The 25,776-nt window shown below is 39.4% G+C and overlaps 1 protein-coding gene across 1 annotated transcript in view; it reads left to right on the top strand.

Annotated features, from left to right (window-relative positions):
• The window catches only part of RAPGEF5 (Rap guanine nucleotide exchange factor 5), a 272,187-nt gene that overhangs the window by 154,774 nt on the left and 91,637 nt on the right, over positions 1–25,776 (top strand). The window contains exons 9-10 of the mRNA XM_025046811.1: positions 15,423–15,496; positions 25,029–25,154. Coding sequence (XP_024902579.1) covers positions 15,423–15,496; positions 25,029–25,154 — 200 coding nt within the window. The remainder of the gene's footprint in view (positions 1–15,422; positions 15,497–25,028; positions 25,155–25,776) is intronic.

Here is a 25,776-nt window from a genome sequence, read left to right as displayed (position 1 = left end):
AGAAGTATTCCAAAGAAAAGATATTCATATTGCTTTGTCATGAGAAATGAAATAGATTATTTTTAACAGTAGAGAATAAGGCTTTCCTTTTGCACATTTAGGAGAAAAAAAATAACCATTAAACCTATGGAATTGTTCTGACTTTTATCAGTCCTCTAATTGTTTAGTTTTTATTTTTAGTTGACAGCTTTCTTTTTTTTTAATATAGCACCATGTTCGATTTGACCCTTATCCTTTTGTAAACACATTGCTCTTGTATAGAGGGATGTACAGTATAATGGGATTTTAGAGTAGATGTCAGTACTAAAGGACCAGCAAAGATGGACTCTCATACTAGTACAGTTATTGCTCTAACACCTACCTTTTGGTTTTCTGTGATAATTTTTTATTGAAATCATTTAAATGCTCTTAAAACTAAAAGCTATGGTGATCTCTTGAATTTTTTTTTAAAATCTAATCTCCGAGTTTTCCTATAAAGAATATTTGAGCTAAAAAGAATGCTAGTTTATAATGGCAGAAGTCTGTTGGCTGTATTTAAAGTAATTAAGAAATTCTGCTTAATTTTTAATGATACTTTCAACTATTAAAATTTTCCCAAGTCTTTCAGAGCCTGTCCTCAAGGGATATACCTTGTTCTCTCAGAACTGGTATTTCTAGAGTTGTTTTGTTTGTTTGTTTATTTGTTTGTTTGTTGTCTTTTTCTTCTTCTTTGCCACCTCCTGGATGTCATGCAGGCCAGCAGCCACCACTGCCATTTGTCGTCAGCACAGAACTACATTGATTGTCTTATAACTCCACTGAATGTGGTATTTAGCATCTGTTAACTAAGAGGAAAGAAGTAGCATGTGTTTGCTCCTAAAATAATCAACCACATTCTGGTCTTCCCTGATTGATTTATGATCTAGGATGATTTCCCTAGAAGAGAGAGCTTTGTTTAACACCATGCTGATTGTTGAAGTTCGTAAAGTCTTTCTCCTGCTCTGATCCTATAATAATTCCTTTTTCTAACATTTCCAGAGACTGTTCTTCTGTTTCTGATTAGTAACAGATTTGTGCATTCACATCTCATCTCCAATCTGTAAGTTCCTATTGAACAGCAATCAATTCAGTGGTTGACAGGTTGTATCTTCCTTTTTTTTTTTTTTTTTAAATATCATAAAACCTTAATAAGAGTCTTGAAACTGTAATTCTCAATGCAGTATAAAGTTAGAGGATATTTGAAAATGTAAAATTTTTATAATCAAGAAAATAGTATTTATAAAACCCAGGAACAATTGAAAATGCATGCAGCAGATGCTTTGTAAATTTTTCCTAACTCTCCCACTGGGATACAAAGAAAATTGCCTTTAAAAAGAAATCCCGTGACACTGTCTTTTGTAATTAGAGCTATTAAGTCGAAATGATAAATAACCATTCAATGACATACTATAGAATAAAATAGCCATTTGCCCTGATTTCTCCTGAATAGCAAGAGATCTGAGAGTGTCAAGTATAGGAAGTTGGATTCGTTTAACCCTGAGGATTGTTTAGAATTTAGGAAATTAGAAAGCTAGGCAAAATAATTTTCATTCTACAATGTGTTCATCGTGTCCATCAAGATAGTAAGTGAAACTGATTTGCTAAGGTGGTGAATAATGATAACCGCAATACAGGGTACTCTGGACTGCAAAGTTTTGGGGGCCTTTGTTTTCAAATATGGCTGTGGGGCACATTAGTGACAGGGCATCATGTTCATAAGGTAATTACCTATAGACAAAGGTAATTATTGCCGTTAGTGGGATCTTGTTCCTGACTTGGAAAATCAGATAGTGGGAAGGAGAACTGAGTACTGAACTGAACCGAACTAGGCTCTTTTCTGGTCCCATGGGGTTCAGGACAATGAGTTTGCATCATTCAGATTCCTACCCATTCTTGCCTATGTTTCATAAATGTTACCAAGCCTGGAGAAACAGTTTCCTGAGGTTTAGAGCAGGAGAGAGGCATTAAAGGGAGGATCGCGTGTTCCATTCAAGATCCGAAAAAAACAGCTTCTAGCACTGCAGCTCCTGGGAATGTATTTTCTGTGAGGAAACTAAATGAGTATAATGAGTGTACCCTGTGCATAAATTTAATATTAGTTCTACACCCAAGGTCAAGTGAAAGTTAATGACCATTGGCACACCAGAGATCTGAAACCCACATTTTACTTCTTTCTCATAATGACAAGAAAGGAGAGTAATTTATATTTAAATTGATTTAAATTTCAAAGCATAAACACAGAGGTCTCCTTGGTACCCCTTTTTCTGCAGTGAAACTTCCTGGCAGGGCTTGACTTTCATAACAAATTAAATCCCATTCCGTTCCAGCTTCCCAGTGTGGACGGGTTTCTGTTTTCTGTGGAACTGCCCTGTTCCTACCCTGCTGGGTTAGAGACACCAAACCAGCAGTCTGAGCAATGCAGTCAGGGCCACTTTCTGTAATGATTTCGGTTTTGCATTTGTTGAGCTAATTAGCTGATTGAGGCATCTAATGGGTGTCTTTAATACACTGTTGACTGGGCAACTTCTCCCCGAAGGCTGCCAAGTTCTTTGATCTTGGGTGCCTGGTAAGTTGGGAGCCGCTTCCCAGATGAACATATGACATATGCCACCCAGTGTCCAGACGCTGGCCCGAGAGGCTAATGTGCTCATTACCAAGTTGCCCAAAATGATATGTGTCCACTTCAAACCCTGTATCTGACCAGTGCTGAGTGTTTGAATAAAGGTTTACATTTGAGGGGTGCATGAGTGAGGGCAGGAGGAGGGTCGACATCTAACCCACTTTCAGAATTTATAACTCCGTGATTGCTTCTCTGCACATCAGAATACACGCATCTATAGACGTTCACAAATATTAAATAGAATAATTAAGGAAATATGAAAAAGAAGATGATTAGATAATGAAATGGAAAGCTAGATTCATGTTGAAAATCATCTTCATATGAACTAAAATATTCCTTACGAAGAAGAATCCTGCCATATGCTGTTTTTCATAAAGTTATGGAATTCTGCAGTCTGGTAAACACAGTCTCCTACTGAAACCCAGCAGTCCTCGGCTTCCACTCAGGAGATTTGACTCCCACGCTGGCCTGTGTTCACTCTGGTAAGTCACTGGCTTCCCTCAGCCTCAGTTTCCATTTTTTTAGAAAAGGAAAATGTCGGGCTTGGTTGATGACTAGGCTGCCGTGCTAGGTCTGCAGTCGGGTCCTGCATACTCAGTACTAGGCAGCTTTACTCTTCCTAATCATACATTGCTGTCTGTTCAGTAAGAACGTATGAATAATAACTGCTTGTAATTTAATTTGCTTTGCAAACTCTTTTCATTTCATTGACTTTTTCCTCAGTGAACATCTACAGAAGGCTCTGTTCCCCACCCCCAACTCCACTTCCCCGGGAGCATTTTCTGCTGTCATTTGTATTGACAAGGAGGAGGTATCAAGGGAATTCTTTGTCTTGGCCATGTGACCCAGCTATTGTCCATCATTCGTCACATTAAAAGTCTAATTGTATAAACAGCCATGAAAATGGAGCTGTTCTCAGTAAAACTGAAAACGACATGAACACAGTGTGTGCGAATATAAGTAAATAATGCTCCATAGTATGTGACACAAAGCATGCAATTCGATTCAGTCGAGTTCTGCTAGAGTACGTGTGCTGATAAAAGTGAAATTTATTTCATATACTATTATTTCTATTGATGTAACACATAAATACGTGACATTTGAGAATTTCTTAATCAGATGTTTTGCTTGTAAATGGCTAAACAGACAGGGGTTGTAGCTATCTGCATTTTACAGATAGGTTATGAAAATACTTTAGTACTGCATACAGTGATTGTGATGTGTTTTTGGAATGAGATTGGTGATAGAAATTTTGACCTTGGAGTCAACGAAGGTTTATATTGTACAACTTCTGTTTCAATGGTATCTTTTGACATAGGTATTTTGTTTGGAGATTAGGAAACAGAGATAATAGGTACTTAAAAAAATAAATAATCCTAGGTTTCTTTTTGCAAAGCTACTTCAAAAGTCCTCCTTAACAAAATTAAATTTTGTTTTTTTAAAGCAGTGGTCTTCAGATTGAATTTGCATAGCAGTGAGTTGAAGCATTTGTTAATAGTGCAAATCCCTGCCCTGTCTCCCTCCTTCCCTCCCCCTCTCCCCCAACACACACAATTGTGGATAGAGGCCCTGGCATCTGAATTTTTTACCAGTCTTCACCCCTAGGTGATTCAGATGCCAAGCTTTGACAGACACATTCCAAAGTCTGTGATAGTCTAATGAACCAGGCTTGGTAGACAGAATCAAAATGTCATTTATACTTTTGCTATTAACTCATTTATTGGACAACTGCCTAACTTTTCAGTGTTTCTCTACCTGAATGGAGATTTTTCTCATGAGAATAATAACAGAATTATTATAAAGCTCTCATGTCACTGGCAGTAAAAGCTTTATAAATCAAAAAGAATTATTACCAACTTTGATTTGGTAGGCAGACTCAGGAATAAGCAAACCTTCGCACTGAAGTTTCTATACTGACCTTGCCAGGAAGATGTTTTTTGCGGGGAGTGGATTGCACTGGTGTAAAAGAAAGTGAATTTAACCCTGGCTCCAAATAAGCGCATCTGAACCAAAGCCATATCCTCGTAAACCGCAGGCAGATCCCAAGGCAAGAGGACTAAAGGGCTTGTCTGGTTCTCCTTTTGCTAAAACGTAGTAAACTTCAGTCAGTTGAAAATGCAAGCATTTGATAAGAATGGAGCATTCACTTTTATTAAGATGAATTGAGGAACTTTACACCTTACCGTGTTTTTGTTTTCTGGTAGAAAAATGACTGAGACGTTTGAGATTGAGGTTATCTTTATATCCTTAGGAGCAGATAGTAGTTTTTAGAAATGTTGCCCATTTTCCCCCCACTCTACAAGAGAGAACAAAGCATGACAGATACATTGCCATCTTAGTTTCTTATGTTCTGATTCGTCTTCATTTTAATTTTTAGTTTTGTTTTCACATGTTTAAAAGGCTCATTTCTAAATCCTAGTTCCAAAGGTGGAGCTATGTACACGTCCCTCTCCTCTGTCTGAGGGGGCCCTTGTACAGAAAATGCAAGTTTATCACATTTCAGTAAGAAAGCAAACTTCCCCATCCTTCACATGGGGGATTGGTGCACTAACGGAGATTGGAGATTATCTGTGAACCCTGGCCAAGAATGCCTCTTACTGGATGGAGTGGGGTCAGGGAGAGGCATTTTTCCAGTCCATGGTCCCCAGGGAGCGGTGTGTCTACCTTGTCTGGTCAGGGAAGGGGCAGATTCCATCATCAGGCCTCACGGTGTTGGGGCAGCATCCGGCTCTGGGCTCGGACATGGTACCGCGGACCCAGAGGTTGTCTCAGAGTCATCACTGAAACTAATGCAGAGAATTCAGGCTTAGCATTTGTACCTAAATCCAAGTGACTGATGTTGCTTCGTTTTGCTGGTAGCATGAGGCCTGCATGAATCAGCTCAGTTCAGGGTTAGTCTTGTAACCAATTGGACAGTCCCATCAAAAGATCATATTTCTTTGTGTGGTCCAGGCCCTTCCAAAGGCGTTTTGCTGGGGCCTGCTCTAGTGCAATTTTTTATTACCCTGAAATTTCAAGAAGAAATCCAGGCAGATAAAATAACCTATATGTTGTCTATTTTATGTGAAAATTCAAACAACATATACTTTTACTTATGTGAGAGGAAATATGGCTCAGAGACTTTGGCATAGATTTGAAAATAGTTTGGGCTAATAGCTAATGCAGCAGCATCACTTTTTTTTTTTTTTTTTTCTCCTCAAATATAGTTTGGCTTGGTTTTGTTATCTGGTAATCTTATAGGATTGTTTTGTCTTATGAGCCCTTGGAGCACTTACACTGATACTCAAAAATGGTAGTATAACAGGTTCTCAAAATTATTCACACACTGAAATGTAGATGAGAAATGCCGTGTTCTTTATTTTCAACGACTGTGCTGTGGTCCCCATAAGCTGCTACCTACTGCCATATTTTTGGGCTATTTTTTAGCTGTTTCTGACTTGAACTCTTTTTGTGATAAATGTGCTGTTCAGATGGTTTCTCCTGCCTGGGCCTAATTTAAATCTTCCCTTTTGGGTCACTCAGCCCCTAGCATTCGAGGGTCATTGGAACCCCACGGTGCCCCTAGATTCCTCTGGTCTCTGAAGAGGCACTGTGCCAATCGCTGCTGCCCCCATGGGACTTGCAGTGGTGGTCAGGGGCCCATCTGCGCTGGGTCAGCGTCTCCGGGCCTTCCTGGCTGTCTCACCCAGTGCTGTCTCGTGCTGGGGCTGTACACCTCACTGATTCCCTGCTGCGTGCTCCATTCAGCCTCTGGCTCTTTGTGAGTTTAGGTTCCTTTGCTGGCCTTTGTCCCCAGGGCATGTAGAAACTTTTGAGTCCTTGCAAATTTCTCCTCCGGGGAAAGAAGAGTAACTCAGGAAAAATCAACTCCGTCTGCCACTCGCTCACCGCTGAGCCACTGTGAGTGTGCTCACCCTGACCTGGGTCTGCCAGGAGACTCTGAGGCACTCTCCTCTGTGTCCCAAGGCTCGATCCACTTGTAAACTTGCACTCCCATCCTCAGTGTGCCCTCAACCATCACCTGATCTCACCCTCTCGGAGCCCAAGTCCAGCCAGGGAAGATCAGGCTCATAGCTCTCACCTTCCATCTCTGCTGCCTCTTTACCCTTCTCCTCCCCATGGCCCCTGGAAGCAGCATGGGGCAGCACGTTACTCTCTCAACCACCTCCTTTAGGGGAACAAACCTGCGGCTTAGCCATCCCAGGAGAGAAGGATCAGAGATCTGAGATCTAAGACATCCAGAGCTGGTTCTAGATGTGCACAGGAAAGTAACATTTCTCTACAGATTTTGTACCAAGGCTGTTGTCTTGGTACAGTATTCTACCTTGGATGTTGAATACAAATACTAATGACTTGTTTTTATGTTCTAGTCTTTCACTCTACAGCAGTAGTATGTGGCTCTGATTAGAAAAAACTCGCATCCACAGACAAAAATGCAAAAGTAAAAAGTACATTACCGTGTGTTGTGGTATTAAGTAGCTACCCTTGATTAAGCCATTTATATTAATGCTTTCCTCCACACACCCATCCTATAGGGGGGTGCTTATTATCACTCCCTTTTTGCAAGGAATGACATTGAAACTTGGTAAGTTGATGTAACTTGACAAAGGTCATATACTAGAAATAGTATAGGAATGATGCCATATTTTTTTCCTGAATGTGTAATAAAAGGAAATTACCTTGAAATCTAGCAAGTCAGATTTAGATGAGGGTTAAAGAAAAATTTCAAATCTTTCCTAGCCTCCTCTTGGGCTACTCGCCACCCACTGACTGATAGATGGGTGGATTGATTAATTGATCGGACCAATACTTGTACTTGCTTGTATTTGCAAACACAAGGTCTCTTAGGGAATTCTTGGTGGTGTCTCTGTTTTAAAATTCCACTGTCAAGTCAATGGGAAGAGTTAGCAGTGGAATTGCTGACAATTCAGGAAAAACAACAACAACAACAACAAAAACTTTATGAGTATCATGCAAGTGGCAGAAAGGTGTAATGTTATTTTTTAAATGCAGATGCTTGTCTACCGTGAAACCTTACTTGACAAGTGTGTCAGTGTAGATCTGACCTGTTGTGTTTTCCGATTTACAATCCCAGAGGCAGATTTGTGTAGCTATGAAAAGCAAATCAAAAGACTCAGGCTCCGTTTTCCCTTAGCCATTGCTATGACTCAGTGGTTTCCAGAGACTCATTTTCTTACCCTGTGAAACGGAGCTATAGGCACGTGACTCTGGGGCTTGGTAGGGGGAGGGAGGAGAGGAAGGACTGGGAGGGGGAAGCGGGAAGGGGGAGTTAAATGAGGTGGCATAAAGCATGTAGCTTCATTTTAGCATATAGTTAGTTAGGCTCAGAAATCACTTTTCTTTTACCTCCGACATAAAGTTCTTTAAAATGTTTAATCCCTGAGAAATTACATAAAGTAGAGTAGGGGAGTGCACTAGCATCTAACTTCTTTTTAAATGAACATCTCTCGATGGCTAAGCATCCCCGCCGCTGTCTCTTTTACTGTGGGATTATGGCAGATTGACCTGAACCTGTCCTGTCACCAGAAACCTCCTTAAAACGTCCCTAAGAAACTAAAGCTTTTCAGTTTTATCAATAAAAATGTTGAAGAAAAATTATAGCTAAAGTAAATTTGATTTTTTTTTTCATCGAGGTTTTATTTTAGTCGGATCATGTACAAGCCATCTTTGCATTAAAAGGTAACATGTTTTGTTTTTGTTTTGCTTTTCTGGTATTTTCTTCATAAGAAGAGTAACCACATAAGCTACTGGGATCAAGTACTGATGAGCTCTTTATTACTTTGGCCTGAAGAGCCAATATTTATGGTCTGATTAAAGGATTTGATACAGGATGTACTTTGCTCTGGTGACATTATCATTTTTTTCTATTGAATAACTTTTTCATCTACTGGACATGTATTAAGTGTTACTCAAAAGAAAACACTAAAAGGCCTATTAAGAAGTGAAAGGCAAGGAGGTTTGGAGGGTGTCTGTTCTAAGACAAAGACTTAGAACTGAAATGGCATCCTTTCTGCCTTAGGGCGGGGCTAAATCCTCCATCAGCCAGGCTGCAGGGAAGCTGCCCAGAGCCCTGTCTCAGTGGCTTGAGTTGCCTCCAGCCAAGTGTGCAAAGCAGAGGTAGCTGACGGAAATTTTTCACCTACCTCTGATTTTAGCCTCCTCACTATAGATTTTTTATGTTATCTGGGTGCCGCGAATTTTCAGAACATCTGCACACCTGTATTCAAATGTTAATAAAGGCAATTCATTTCTTTTGTGCAGCAAACATTTATTATTTGCTCCATATAAGTCCATGGGTTGTAAGGCATGGCGAGGGTTGGAGGGGAATATGGGGTATGTAGGAGCACTTAAAAATGAGTAAGTCGTTATGGCTTACTGAATTCCTAGTAAGAAATTCATGTCAGTTCTTACTGAGGCTGTTGGCAATAAAATTCCTGTTTTCTGTGTTTTCAGTTTCACTCGTATTCAATTCGCTTTAGACAATTTAAATTTTCCTAGCATATTGGAGCAGATAAAGCATTAAACCTGGGTACTTACCTGTCTCCTCCACTCACTTCCTGTATAATTCTGGATAAGCTATTTAGCATCTCTAGGTCTCAGTTTTCTCACCTGTAAAATGAGGCTGATCATAATTGCACTAGGATCTGATTAAGGAGAAGGCCAACCATATATCTGTCCTAAAACATCACTTGGGATTAAACATCCATTATGGGATAACAGATATACAATCTCATGTAACTCAGGTGTCTGTATGAAATGAATCAACTAAGGTACACGTAGGGGTAGAGTCTGAGACCCCCCGAGCCTTCAAGGCCAGGCTGAGGCTTCAGCCTGAATGTCGGCCAGTGTTTATTAATAAAGTGGGCATCACAGGTGTTAAGGTGCTCAACTCGCTCATCCCTGGGCTAAGCACTACTCTATCAAGATCGCGGGGAGTGGGTCCTGCGCCCGGTTTGGTATTGAGCTTCCTGTGTGCTTCTCATGTTCCCTAAGTGGGCAGAGGCAGGATCCTAAAGGAATGGAGGGATGGCATGATCAGACTCATCTTTGCAAGCAGAACTCGAGCAGCTGTGTGGAGAACGGCTTGAGGGAGAGGCCGGCTTGGAGGCTGTGGTGTGGGCCGGGTGAGAGGTGGTGAGGTCATGAGCTATGACCGTGGCAGGGAGGAAGAAGGATGGAAACATTTCAGAGGTAGAAGTGACAGGATTTAGTGAGAGATCGATGTGAGGACTGAGGAAAAGGAAAAATGTGAAGATGCATGGTGGTGATCTCAGCTAAAATACAGACCCCAAGACGGGGAAGAGGCTTGTGGAATATAGTGAAGGTGACACGTGTGATTTCAGATCATTGTGTCCTCACACCCTATGAAATAGATGACTCTTTCTTGAGGACAGAGGTTGTACCACTGCGCTTACCACAGCAACTCATGCACAGCAGATACGTGATGGTCTGTGAAATGAAAATATTCAGTGCGTAACTGGAGATACTCAGGGAAGAGGGAAGAGATGGAGACAAAGATTTGGGAATAACCTGCATAATGGTGAAAATTGAAACCATAGGAACAGATAAGGTCACTAAAAAAAGCAGCAAAGGGAAAAGAGAGCCTGCAGGAAACTTCCATTTTTTAGAGGGTTCAAGTATGATAAGGACCAAGAAAAGAGAGGTTTAAAACAACAGTCTCAAATTCAGCTGACGCGCTGAACAGATTGCGGCTGAGAAGAGATCGTTGGGACACAGATAAAGTGGCCATTGGTCAGCTTTCAAAGAGAGGTTTGAATGGCTCTGGATGGGCCAGATTATGATACTATCTGGCACGTCCTGATGGTGAATACCGACCACTATTTTTCAAATTTTAAATTAAAAATAATACAGCGATGAGGTGGAAATTACAACTTACTTTTTCCTTACTTTTTAAAGAAGAGATTTGAGCATTTTGAAGCATTTGTGATTATATTGCCAAAACCGAACATACTCCATCAGCATTTCTTGCAGCAAGCTTTCCCTGCCATCCCGCAGGGAAGGTACTGCTTACTCAGTGTGGATGGAGTGCCATGGGGGAAGGGGAGGGTGGGTGAGGGAGGCTCCTAAAGCAAATATTATGGCCCCTCTCCAGGAATGGTACAGAAAAATAGCTGGTTATTTAGATAATGAGGAACCGGGTTCTGCCTCCTGTGGCCCGGAAATGCCTCCATGTTTTCCTAACATTTTTATGTCCACAACCCACAGAACACACAGAAGAGCCTGACTCAGTACACATCTCATCCCCATCTGTGAAAAATACTTAACTTTACTAGTTGTGATGCCAGGAAATAGTTCACTAGATTTCGATCTTTATATTTTTACCCTATTCTTTCTATTATATTCTGTTCTATTTCATTAAAGAAAAGAAATGAGAAGGAAGACGTGTCCACGTGTCTTTCACAGCATCTTGACCAGCACTGTCCTGCTCCATCCTTGACCCTGCAGACTTGAACTGCCACAGATACATGCATTTTATATAGAGGACTAGGACAGGTTCCTTAACCTCATCTATAATGTGGGGGTGATTTTACCTGCCCAACTTTTTAGATTTGAACATCAGATGAGACCCTTTAGGAAAGAGCTTTCTCTCTATAAAATGCTGCACTGATGAAAGATTATATTATTGCCCAAACGTTAACCCCTGGCAAAGTACTCCACGAATTATTTTTCTTAACTGTATTTGCTGATTTCTCACATTGAGACTCTAAGTGCTGACTTTCTGTTGTTAAAGTTTTGGTTGGTTTGTAAATTTAAAAAATGTATACTTTGGCTGATTTTTAAAGAACACTCAATTACAGTCACCTAGTGCATTACGATCACTGTGTGCTTAATGTTGTATAAGGGTGGTCTTAACTTCACAAAATCGATCAGCTGAAATTAAATAAGCATCAATTTGAAAGGATGTCAATCCCTTTTGTGTTTAAATAATGACATTAGAGTTATTAGGAGGGTTTTCTTAGCAACCATCTTAGTAAGTCGTAGGGAGAGAATATCTGTCGTCCCCAAGGCAAAAAGAAAGTGACATCAGGGAAACCCTACCACCCTTGGTGGCTGTCAGCAGTAGCTCCTCTTGAATTGCTCAGGGCATTACAAATCGATACATTTAAACTAAGTATTCTTATGTCAATTAGTGCTAATTAATCCACATACATTCTTAGTTCTCATGTGGGCCCTCATGTTCGTTATTCAGAATACATGCTTTTGATCTTGTGCTTGTGACTTTTGTTATGGTAAGTTATTTTCAAAGGGCTTTTTTTGCTTTTAGACTCTGTGTGTTGAGAGATAAGGGGGTGGTTTGTGTTGGCAGTGGGTGAGACTCCCAGCCTCCCTTGGTCCCAGGAGCTGTCATTCCTGTGTACGTGTTGCGCTGGAGGGAACTGTCCCAGAATCAATATTTGCATAGGAAAATTTTCCCCAACCTACTCTTATTCTGATCAGATAAAAGAAAAACTAAGCTCAAAAAAATCTAAATAACTGCTTCCTCCTTCTTCCACCACATGAGCCACACCTCTGGGAGGCGTGAAGAGAGGAACTGCCTCCTTATTTATTCCTTGACGTTAATCTTTGTATTAAAGGGTCATAGGATACTCCCTTTTAGGTGACTGTGTATTTCATATAAGAGATCTCTTGGGATGATCATAAATCTTTGAAAATCCAATATAAATAAGTTTTTGTTCCAAACTGGTATATAACCACTGACTAAAATGCATTTTTAGAATCATAATTTTTTAGTATATCCAAGAAAATAATCTCATGTGTGTTGGAAGAGACCAAGCTCTTTTCTTTTCGTCAGGGCGCTGAGGCTGATTGAGTCCACCAGAACTTTGAGATTCTCACTATTGTGCTGGTTGAGATTGCTGAGTTTCCTTCCTTTGCCAAGTACCTTAACTTGATTGTGTTTCTAATTTTTTTTTTTTATGTCAACCAAAGTGTAACACTAGGCAACAAATATTGGGGTCTTCAAAGATGTGGCAAAAAAAAAGTAGCACTATTATTGGGGAGAAGCTAGAAATATAGGACTGAATTTTTATCCCCAGGATGCTTTTGTATTAACATCTTCGTCCTTCGATTCTATTTATCTGCATTAAGAATTTTGCCTAAATCTCAAAAAATAGTGTTAACTCCCAATCCCAAAATTCTTATTCACTGTCCTGCATGTCCTGTTTCATAGTGTCATAAGGTAAGAAAAAGAAATGCCTGTACCCTAGAACATTGTTGTTTTAAAAACAAAAAAACACATGAGTCTAGTAGGCAAAAATATTCTAAAATTTACTTTTCTTTATTTTCATCGAAACTAAAACTTTAAAGAGCAAAAATTCAAATAAAGCATATAGTAAGTGCCAAGGTATTGTTGATACTTCATGTAGTTGAAGCTGTCCCACATTGATAGAGTATCAAATTGCCTGCCAAGAAAATTACTCCCCGTTACAGGATGAGGGAAGTCTTTTTATATTATTTCACTTAGTTAAATGGAGTTCCTTACTTCTCCAACCCATTGCATTTTTAAGTGGAATTTAGGATGTCATTCTATATTTTGTTTTTTCCTTTGCATTCACCTCAGTTTTTCAGAGAAAACATTAGTGTTTTTCTTTATTCTTAAGTTTCCTCCAAATCGGGCAACAGTAGCAACAGGGGATCCCCTTTTTGAATAGCGTGAATGGAACTTTTTGCTGAAAATGGAAGAAAAGCCTCTGCCCACTTCTGCTGTTCCTGCCTTTGCCTTTGGATGCTCGGCTGGTAGGAATCATCCTACTTATCCATGGAGTTTAACAGCATTTCCCTCCCCTCTTTTTTTACGAATAGTAATGAAAGATGTAGCTATACAAGTAGGTGTAGTCAAGTCATACGGTTTTGGTCACTGGGGGAGGAATTGTTCATCCGGTTGGTTGTCGCAGAGCTCACACTGTGTGCATGGCATTTGGATGGCTCCGTGGTAAGCACCACACAGTGGGCGTAAAAGGCACACAAAAGCAAAAGGTACATGAAGTGATGTTTTAAAAAATACAGAGCAGAAAGCATAGTGTTTAAAAGTACACAAAACAACGCAAACTGAATCCAAAAGTACAGCGAGTGACCTCACGGTCAGTGAGGTTGGTATGTTTTTGGTCTGCTTTTCATGGAAAGAAAAGTAGAAAGAATAATTGGTATAATGGATACGATCAATGACTCGTTCTACTTAGGAGTCATCTTGATTGCGTCTTCTCCCTTCCCACCCTCACCTCCCACATTCGATTCATTGGCAAATTGTATCTATTTTGTCTAAAAATACAGCTCAAATCCTTCGTGGTTTTGGTTTTTTTTGTTTTTCGTTTTTTGTTTTTTTCAGCTCATGGCCACTTCCTTGGTCTGAGCCAGTGTCATCTCTAGCCAAGACAAAAGCAACAGTCACCTAACTGGTCTCCCTGCTTCCTCTCTTGACTCAAGACTTATTAAGTCTGTTTGCCACAAAGACTTAGGGAAAAAGAACCTTGGAATATATACCTCTAATCATGCAATTCCCCATTTTAAACTCTTTAGTGCTTCCATATGTTCTTAGGCTAAAATCCAAATTTACCGTGGTCTATGCGCTCCCTAGACTCATCTCACATCACTCTTCACCTGCTGCGGGCGGCTCCATCTCAACCTTCAGGTCTCAGCCCCAAAATCACTTCTTCAGAGAAGCACTATTCCTGGCCTCCTCTCCAAAATGGCCTTCCCCACGTGGTTTTCTGTCTTTTCCCCATTTATCATGATCTTTAATTCTATTTAATTTTTTAAAAATTATTGTTTTTGTTGTTGTTGTTGTTGTTAGTTGCAGTAAGTTACTGTTCATTGGCTATCTGCCTGGCTAGTTTGTGTACTTCATGAGGTCTTTACACGGGAATCACCCCAGTGCCAGGCAGATAGTAGGTGCTCAATAAATATTCGTTAAAATGAAAGAGCCAGCCGTATGAAGAGAAAAACAATGAAATCACTGTGCTAGGGTCAGAGTTGGGTACAGTATGTTTTGGTGTTGAATGCCAGCGTGAAGTTGCAGATGGGGAGAAAGCCGGAGAGCTCAAGGCAGAGCTTTGTTGATGAACAGAGTTTGGAATTGATAAGATAAGCAATTCATAGGCCAAAGCATTGCATTTGTCGTATTTTCTGAGAATGGTTATTTTAGCAGTTGTGCCTGAGCTGGATGGTATTAGGGAGAGGCTGGGATCAGGGCCTTTGTGTTATGAGGTTATGGCCCCAGTAGAGAAAGGGAGACAAGGACTTGGGTAGAGAGACACTGAGGGAATGTGGGAGAAGAGGAGGACTTGAGACTCCACAGCTCAGATTTTTGTGGAAACAATGCACTGAGCAATCCAAATATAAAATGTTGTGCTGCTTTTATTGTAAACACTAAAAAAAAATCACATTAAAAAATGACGTTCTCACATGGACTCGATAAAAGCCTTCATCTATCTATACCCCAACTTCCCTTCGGGTGAAGCACAGAACTGACATAATAATGTCTTGTTAGGTTTTAGTGAAAAGGAGAATGAGGTCAAAGTTTTCCACTGTCACTGATTTAATAAATGAGATAATGTACGTGAAAAGTGCCTAGTGCTATTAGTTAAACTTTTCATCCAAGAAATTAAAAAAGTACCATGTTTATATTTTGTGAATCTGACTAGTATTTTCCTGTCAAGTTGTATCTGAAAGAAAATGATCTGAAACAGTTTTCTTATGATGCTACATTTGCTTAATATTACTCTTCTCTTTTTCTGAATTTAAGCAATGGCACAAGATGAAGAAAACAGTGACAAACACGTAACTGTGACAGAAGCTGAAGGGGTTCCAGATTCTCAGGTATGATAAATTCTGTGACAGTCCCTGAGTGCACCCTTCTTTTGTGTTGAGGGAGGTGAGATGGTGCAGGTTTGACATAGGTTTTAACCTTTTATGTTCTGTAAAAATAGTCATATTATGGGAATAAAGTACTTGTTTTCGATAAAGAGACATTTCACAAGAAAGGTTCTATGTTGATAATCACATTCATCATTTGATTCATGTGGGAGGGACAGGTAGGGAGACATACTTCACTTCCCAAAGAAAGCAAGGAAAGTAAGTGAAGAGCCAGGAGAGACCGCCCTTAGGGCAGACCATCCGCTGGAGATGGCAGAGGCGACTCAGCCAGCTGACAGCACAACAGCTAAGGCTTGGCCATTGTGGTGCCTCATGCACCAAAGATTCTGTGCATGAGGCACCCAGGATCCATTTCATGACATAGATATGCTTTTGGTAGCAACTTACTGCCAAATACTATTGTACCTTGGACACCTTAGTGCTCTCTTTATATAAAAGCAGAGCATTTAAAGATTCTTAGTGGGACAGAGGGAAGAGAAGCAGAACAAGTGACATTCTTTAGCAAGTCCCCAGTTATTTTGTAAGTCCTCAATAATTCAACTGCTCAGAATTCCACTCTCCTTGATACCCAGCTATAACATTATGTGGCATAGCTAAATATCTAGGTACCTTAAGCCGGTTTCTTAACCCTTTTGAGTTTTGGATTACTCATCTATAAACCTACCTGATAGGATAGTTGTGAGGAGTGAAAATAAGAGTATGCAGAATAAGTAAGCCATTTGCTTTTATGATACATGAGAACAATAAAAGAGTGGGCCCAGGTGAGTCTACCACTTGGGAATTGATCGTGGGATATGCAGAACAATGGGCTGTCCTGCCCAAGTAGAAGAACCTGACAGAGTCTACACTTAGGCGGTCAAGGGTGGAGAAACTTTGGAAGCATACGAGCCCTTTTGTGAACCCTCATTGCATGCAGGGTGCTGCTCTGTTCTACTAGGCCCTGCAGAAGGAATTGCCTCTCAGGATTGTAATATTAGTATTGTGATATCGCATTTGTCCACACTCATCAAGATGTGTACATTAAATAAGGACTATTGTTTGTATATTAAGTATACGTCAAGAAAGCTGGAAGAAAAAGAGAAAAGATTCTTAGATTAGTTGGCTTGTTGCACTTCACCTTTAAAGTTCTAAAACTGTTCAGAATCATCGCATTTGCTTTTCAGTCAAGATTGCACAGTTCGTAATGTTTTAATAACTTTATATAGGAATTGTTTGGAATTGTTTTGCTATAGTAATATTCAAAATGCTGTGACCCACAGGTTCCTACAGAAATTACCCTTCAGGCTTCCAAGCAAACCTGGGAAGAGATTCCTTCCTGGAAGGTTTCTTAAATCATTAAGTTATTGATGGGACGGATAGTTCTAAGCTTAAATTGTTATTCTTTATTTATTTTGAACTTATTCCGTGGGCAAGTCTGTTTTAATGCAATTTTATTTCTTTGTGTATCTCCAAAGAATACATAGACTTTGCTCTTCGATATCTTGTGATTTTCTACAGTAACCGTAATATAATCAATCACATAGGATACACAGAGGAATAAAATCATAAAACCAGTGAATCAATAATTAGATCAAGAACAGATTCTGTTTAGATTTGAAAGTCATGAGTTAAGTTCACTGGGATGCGTAATTATGAGTGTTATAGGCCTAGGCTGCCTAGAGAGGAAGGCAGCTGCCACCTCCTCTGATATGGCTGAGAAAGCTCATCTGCTGCCACAGGAGAAGCACGAATTTCATTGGTTTGATTCTGCGGGTCCATCTCTGCAAACGCTCAGGGCAGAATCCTCAGGAGTTCAAGTCGTGTAAGGTGAGCTTAAAGAAAACTCAGAATTTCACCATCAGATATCTAGGCAGAATTAGAAATAGATGTATGTATGTGCTCATGCATGTATACATGTGTGCACTTTTGTTAATTTGATGTTCGATGTATACATAATTGAGCACCTAAATGCCAGACTTTAGGGCATTTCACATTATTGCAGTCTTCACTCCAGAGCATATTTTAAACAAGTTAAATGGAAATTGTTTATTCATCCCTTCCCTATATGTGATGAAATATGTCACTATGGGAAAAAATGACCCTACACTGTTGCAACTTTTGGGTGCATGAAGGGTTAAGACAGTCCCTAACCCCAGAGAGACGGGGCCTTCTACACAAGTTTCCCACCTACCAGAAAACTCTAGCGCTACCCTGATATATTGGTTCCTTTCTTCCTTTTCTCACCAAAAGATCTTTCCTGCCTACGAAACTCCCTGTTTTAATGCAGCGATGTGTGCGCCCGGTGAAGAGCTCATGTAGAGTGGAGTTTGCATCCCAGCCCTGCTTCCTCATAGCTGGTGCTTGCAGGCAATTTGTTTAGTGTCTCTAAAACCGTAAGTTCCTGTAGGGTAGCATCTGTGTCTTTGTCACCAGAGTATCCCCACCATGTAGGCAGGGATTAGCATGCTTGGTTTTCATCTCTGTGAAATGGAGATATTATAAAGTTGTCATGAGTTTGGAATGAAGAAACATTAAAAAATGCCTGCCATCCTGGCACGTCAGGTTTAAGAGCACTGGATCATTATCATTACGATCATCTATCACATTGTTTTTCGGCTCAAATGTTTAAGGTATCTAACCTGGCTGGGCTGCAGTCATACTCTCGGTCTACCATTAAGATATCTTCACATACCTAAAACATTTTCTACCCTTCTCTCGTTATAACTCTTTAGGTGAGACTAAAGATTAAAGAATCTTTATCAAAATGCAAAGACTTTTTGCCAGATTCTAGTTTAAGGGTCGAGATCTGCAATGAGTAATTTATAACATGTCAAACTTCAGAAATTCTCATATTTATTCGGACGGCCATCGACCACTGGATTCAGTAATTACTTTTATTGTCTCCTATCCCCCATTGGAATCGATTATTTTAATATTAAATAATGATAACTGTTAATTATACAAATTAATTGACGAATATTTGACGATTAATTTATCACTAGCCAAAGTGTGACTTTTTTTTTAATAGACTAAAGAAAGCTCTTATTTAAGGCTGTGGTAACTTCATAGAAAACACGTGATTTTAAAAAATCCTTTGTTAGAATTTATTAGAATTCTCTGATTCTCTTTTTTACTTTATTATTTGTCGGTTTTGCTGCCCTGCTTAGCAGTATGGTTGATAATATATCCAGATCTGAGCTGTAATTTCAGGTCAAAGCAGGATAAAATATTGATGACCTCCCTCATCTAGTCTGAAAGTTCAGGGAATCAAATATGTAATGAATGAACCCCTTACTTTGTTCATTATGTAAATATATAGTGTGTTTAGTTTCATCAGAAGAAAAAATTATGTAAGTATAGTGGATTAAGAAAATATTTGAGGGAAATCACAGTAATACATTTCATGTAACTATGGTTGCTGCCTCCTTCCCTGCTCCCAGCATTCTCTGGCAGGATGTAGCATCATATAGTGTTTGTACAGGATGAGTCTATTCCACTGCCTGGTGTATAAACACCAGTAACTCCTCTAAGGAGGAGGACCAGAGGAATGAGCCTCCCCAAGCTGCATTGCCTCATCTGCACAGGGAGAGACTAGGAGTCAGTGAATGATTTCTGAGGCTCTGTGATGGTCCTGTTTGGTGTTTGAAGATTGTACTAGTGATGCACTGTTGTTACTAAACATGCCTTTACCATCTCAATTTCTGTCGTGTGCAACTGTGAATTCTTGTTGGTTCTTCTCTAGTTATCAAAGGATATATTTTTCTATCCCAACCAGGAAGAGATTTTTCTTAGTTTTCTTACTTTCTCTGAAGAAATTTGAGAAAATGAGTACTTGCTGCCCTAAAATAATGATGATGGTAATAATTGATGATGATGATGATGATGATGATGATGATGATGAATTGTCTTCTGAATTTTCCTGGAAAGAATTCTTAATACTTTTTGTTTTGGAAATAGGTACATACAATTGAATAATGTAATATATCATCCTAACCCATCAGTGTTTTATTCGGTCGTTTGGATTTTCTGTTTAAAGTAGCAAAAAAATATATATTTTATGAATTTCTATTGAAGATTTAATTTTTAAAGAAATGACTCTATTATGTACCAATCAATAAGAATTTATTCGAACACTCTGAATTTCTACTAAATAGCATTCTGTAATTGCTAAAGTGCTTTCATGAAAGATGGACTCTAATCCTAGTGTTCCATCCCTTAATAGCAGTTTTTGCATGGTGTTTTTTTCTAAGTGTTTTAGAAAGAGTGATTTTTAAAGTTACAGTAATGCAGAAAATGTTTCATATAGAACTGTGATCTTTCACCTTTTGTCATAAAGGTTGCTCATTTGTCATCCTTGTCCCTTTCCCTAAGGAAATCCTGTCCATGTTTCATTTTACCACTAAAAAAATGAACCCAACATTTTTATGGCTCCATTTATAAGGGAAAAAGACTTTTTCATTTACATTCATGACATTTCTCTTCTCAAATACTGAAAATCATATGAATAGCTTTAATTATACATTACAGAGCTTTTTTTTCCCCCCCTAAGCAGACCTTGAAATAAGGTTCTTAAATAACTCTTCTGATGCTTACATATTAATCTTTTGTTTTTTTCCTGTCCTAGCAGTGTTAGGTAAACTGTTTATAATTAATTTCATATCAATAAATTAAGTATTCCAAGAATGTGAACCTCTAGATTGAGAGCTGTTAGTTATCTCGCTTCTCCTACCGTAACAAAGCTCCTAAAATATTAATAAATTCATGGGTTTTTGAATTAAATCACTGAATTACAGAGCTTTGAAAGGGACCCCCAGAAAACATCTGGTTCGGTGTGGTGCTTCCACAGAGGGCTGCCTTGTGGAACTGTCTAGGATGTGAGGGCATCTCTCTGGGCTTAAAGTTCTCTAGAGAATGAAGAAGCATTCAGAACCTTCCTTGAAAGCTTTTTTTGATAGTTGTTATGTAAGGATTGCTTAGAATTGATTATCTTGTGAAAATGCTTCTAGGAATAATAACCAGAAAATCAAGACAGCAGTATTCCTTTTTAAATTAAAGGATGGTTTAATTATAAATATGAAATAAGTCAATCCGAAACCCATTCTTAAAAGTAATAATGTTTTGTGTTTAAAATACATAATTCCTGCACCTAAGTATCTGGTTCTAATAAAAATGTATTTCCTCAAGAAAAGAAATTCTGTATTTAGAATTCTAAGCATATGATATGAAGAATGTTTAGAGTTCCTTAAAAACACAAAAACCAAAGAAAAAAAGATAGTCAAGGTCTCTTAAATTTTCTCTGCTCAGTCCTACCTTCTTATTGTTGATATTATCAGTTGTTTTTTAAAAACATATGTGGGACCCGCAGACAGAAGGAAAGACTCCAAATCAGAGTCTAGAGGTGTGAAGCCCAGTCGCTTTGGCACCTGTGTAACAGGTTCATCCCACTGGCCAAATTAGCTCCGCGGTGCTTTCTTCCTGTGTGCCACCCTGCCTTACCCCGCGCTCATACGTGCCCTCTATCATGCAGCGATGCCACTCTGGGGAGTAGAGAGATTGGGCTGACTCATCACACTGCTGAATAAACAACCGCGGAGCAGGTCCTGAGGTTGTAGGATCATTAACATCCTCTCTTCACTAGCAAGACAGTATCTTAAACACCGTGAGGATGACATGGATGGAGAGAGAAGAAATCCTAGATGGTTGACATAAATTCATTTTCTAGATAGCAGAAACTTATTCCTTTGAATGTCAAAACATTTAAAGAATGTGAACTCTTTTCACATAGAAATTTCCCTGAATAGTTTCCTTGCCTTCCTAGTTTGAAGGAGGACACTTAACACCACTGATCCTCTTGTACTCTGTACTGTTGATTTAAAAAGCATCTTCGAGATCGGCCCATATATTAAGCATTAACTCAAGTTATGGACTCTGTTAAAATCCTGACAAACAAAAATATACCAAGGAGGATGGCTGGGACAGTAAAGGGCTCTAAATATAAAATCACGCGGGCCCTTAGGTCGGCAATCTTATTCTACTTTGCTCGTTCAGTTTCCTCTTCTCTCAGGTCAGGAGTTGACAAACCCCCGCCTACTGCCTGTTTTTGTAAATGAAATGTTACTGGAACACAGCTGTGCTCTTTCATTTACGTATTGTTTCTTGCCGCTTTTGCGCTAGAACTGCAGAATTGGGTAGTTGCACCAGAGACCACATGGCGCATATTTACGCTTTGGCCCTTTACAAAAAAAAGTTTGCCAACGCTTGCAACGGATATGGCTGTTCCAAGCCTTCTTGTCTCATAGCTCCAGCATCTTCTCACAGTCATAACTCTGAGCAAAGGAAATGATTTCTTATTTTTCTGGGAACTAGAAGCCTTCGGAAAAGAATTTCCACATGTTCCCACCACCAGATATGCCAACCTACCTGCATAATTGCCCCTGTACCTCACCTGCTCTCTTTTTAGAGTGAAAATATTCATATTTATGTTTCTGTCTGAGAGTAGTTGCTCAAGGACATCACTCCTAAAAACTCCCTCTCTCCCTCCTACATCCTCAAAGTTCCCTCCTTACTGGATGATTTCTAAGAAAGGTAAATATACTGGGACACCCCTCACCTGAAGCAAACGAGCAAACTCCCTTCAACGTCACTCTTTAGCTAGCATCCCATTTCTCATAACAAAAGTCCTCAGAAGAGTTATCTCTCCTGTGTTGAACCCAAGCTAAGAAGGCTTTTTTATTTTCCTACTACTTTTTTTCTCAACAAAACAAAAACATTCTAAATTCAGAGTCACCAGGTACTTTTGTCAAATTCAGCATCAAGTACTTTGAATCTATCTTATTTGATATTTCAGAAGCATTTGATACAGTTTATCTTTCTCTCCTCCCTGAAGCACCTTCTTCCTCACTTACCAGGTTCTTCTCCTGGAGCTACTCTTAGTCTTCTTTTCTGATTACTCCTTGTTTTTCCAGGATCTAAACAAGAGACTCAGTTCCTGGATTTATCCCCTTCTCTGTTTATATCACTCCACTGGTAACCTCACTCATTCCTTTGGTTTTAAATACCATCCACATGATGATGACTCCCAAATTTCTGTCTCTAGCCTGAACTTCTCCCCCGAATGTCCAGAACGCCAACCTAGCCACTCCACCTGGATGTCTAGCAAGCTTATTCCTTCCCAGACGTTCTCCTCCTCCATTCTTCCCAGTCTCAGTCAATGACAATCCTACCCTTCCAGTTGCTCAAGCCAAATATCTTGGAGACAACAAGATCTGCTGCCCTACCTTTGAAAAATTTCCAGATTCTAACCACTTCTCAACACCTCCACCAGTTCTAAGCCATTTCTTATCTGAAGACCAGTCTCCTAAATGGTCTTCTAGCTTCAACTCCTTCTTTCCGCCCAACAGTATTTTCTCAGCCCAGAAGACGGAATGATCCTGTTAAAATGTAAGTCAGATTGTGCCAGTCCTATCTTTAAAACCTTCAATAAAGGATCTCCATCTTGTCCAGAAAAAGAATCTAAACCCCTTACACAGTCTGTAAGGAAACTACATGATCTGGCCCCAAAACACCTTTCTGAACAATCGATTCCACCAGTCCCTCTGCCTTACCAACTCTACTTCAGCTGTGCTGTTCTCTTGGCTCCTTTGAACAAGCCTCAGAGTCCTTGTACCTCTGTCCCTCTGCCTGGAACACTCTTCCTCACTTGTAGGTCTCCACTCAAATGTCACCTTAGTACAGAATCCTCCCCTGACATTCCTATCAGAATAACACCTCCAATCATTTCTCTGTCCCTTTACCCTGCTTTATTTTCTTTCCTATCATGTATTACCATTCGATAATACATATCTATATGTTATAGAATCCACATCCCCTGTAGTTAAGTTCAATGACATGTGGGACTTTGTTTTTTGTCATTGTGGTTCACTACTGTATCCCTAAAACCTATGTTAGATCTTGGCACATGATTGTTTTTCAAATAAAATCTGTTGAATGAATGAATGAATGAAATAGAGAGCTGGGGGATATATATGGAGAATGCTAAAAGGAGGATATCATAAATATTGGTGTTTAAGTATTTGGAAGATTGTCATTGAATGAGAGATAGACATAGTTTCAGTTGCTCTAAGAGGCAAAACTAGTACTCATGGGTTTAATTTCAATGGTTTCAGAGTTTTGTCTAGTGTGATAAGGGGCTTTCCAATAGTTCTGGCTCTCCAACAGTACACAGGCTGTCTTAAGATAAACTGAGATTCCTGTTCAAGGAAACCTTGGAAATGAACTGGAAGACCTCTTGTGAGGGATGTTGTAAAAATAAATCTCTGACTTTGGTGGAGGAATTCCACTTGTCATCCTCTGGGAATCAGTGATTTGGGCAACTTTATGGATTTTTTTGTTTCCTTCCTAGTTGTTGAAGAAACAGCTAGATAAGGAGGAGGTGTCCTTGCCCCTAGGAATAAGGACTTAATCATTGCTTTGTGTGTATGGTCCCATTTCTCAGATGCCTACTCAAAAAAATTGGGTATCTTTAGCACAAAGCATTAAGACCATGAAGCTGTGATCACTTCTGGCCCTTTCTACATATTTGGTCATGTTGCTGAGTCCATTTAAATCCTGTAGGTTGTATGGGGTATAACAGAAATTCCATAGTTTTGACCATTCCTGCCAAGAGTAACTTTAGATTTCTTTATTAGCTCATGTCCTGATATGTGCGTATGAACCATTTTCGAAAGAATTTGAGCAAAAACAGTTCATAATTTGTGTGTTGTAACAAACTTTTTTTTTTCTAATCTAAGTCTCAGATTCTCCTTCTTCATGTTGTTATTACTTAGATACTTTAGTGAAATAAAAAAAAAAATATGATGCTTCATGGATCATTTCCAAACTCTGATGAAATTTTAAGCTTCTTTTTTCCAGCTTATTTTTTAAAAACTTTTCCACCATATTTTATTGTAGCATTGGAAGTATTTCGCTAATAATGCCCCATAGTAACTTTCCATTTGTCCAAAAAAAAAAAAACCTTGTGATCTCCTTGTTAACCGCGTATTTGTCTATGGAATGATCTGGTCGAGCAAAAGAACCGGGAGGTTGTGTACTGCTATTTTTAGTGCTCTGTATCACTTCACCCTTTTTGCCGGAGTGGTTCCTGGCTAACTTTCCCATGAGTTTTTAACCTCTTGTTAGGCTTTGCTTATGTAACAGGAAACAGGCTGTCAGGAACAAATAGTGATGTGTCAGGGGCACACGTTAGTAGCAATTGATTTAGTTTGCTCTGCCCTTCAGTCTCTTAAAGTAGACTGATAAATGGTCTCAACTTTAAGACTTTTAGTGTGGCATTCCTAGATTAAAACTTCACTTTTGGGAAGACCAAATATTTTACCAAGACCATGATTTAATCCAGGAGACAGAGAAGATGCGTTTATTATAAGGTGAACTTTGCAGCGGTGTCATGTCCTGGGACTGTGGATTTAAGTATATCTTCGCTTTTTCTCCAACTCTTAAGGCAGGGGTAATGTGCAAGCTTCAGGAAAGAGATGACATGGGACGAATCGAACTGGTCCAGAAGCTGGCGAAAGAAAACTGTCAGTTTTTGCAGACAGAGAAAAAAGAACGGGAGAAATCTGAACACGTAAGCCTTTTTCCTCTTGGGGATGCACATTTGACGGGGTGGAAAATGTTTCTGCCTGGGTTGTATCTTTGGAGGAAAGAATACTTTATTTTCAATTCTTTAGAGTTTGTTTTTTTCTCCCTAAAAGCATCCTCCCTAGTAAAAATGACAGATCCTAGCCAGTGGTTTATGACACTGGATTTATAAGAGAACTCATCTCAAAAGTAAATCATGTAGAAATATAAGAATGCATGTAAGCAAATATGAACGCGTGTCTATTTATGATCCTGATATGACGGCTTTCAAATTTGACCTTGGGAATTTCACCCCATCCGATAGTTTGTAGAATATGAATTTGTCCTTTTATGTTTACGTTTAGTACAAGGGGTGGTTCAAGTTATCAAACAAATGTATCTGAGGTCACTAGAAATAGACAAGAACAGAAAGACAGATTATAGATGTTCTCACCAAGCAGGAGAATCAAAAGGGAGTTTTCCCAGTCTCTTACGAATGTTTGTGTTCCAACAAGAGTGATATTGTTTAGATGTGGTTAAACGAGGGGAAAGGGTTGCTCTGCCCGCTTCTCCTGAAAGCAGTTATTCAGATCGAGCCTTAGAACTGAGAGCACTGCCGACGTGCCAGG

Source organism: Pteropus alecto, unplaced genomic scaffold (genome assembly GCF_000325575.1).
Source record: "Pteropus alecto unplaced genomic scaffold, ASM32557v1 scaffold21, whole genome shotgun sequence".
Classification (NCBI taxonomy): Eukaryota; Metazoa; Chordata; class Mammalia; order Chiroptera; family Pteropodidae; genus Pteropus; species Pteropus alecto.
This window is presented reverse-complemented; position numbering and strand designations above follow the sequence as displayed.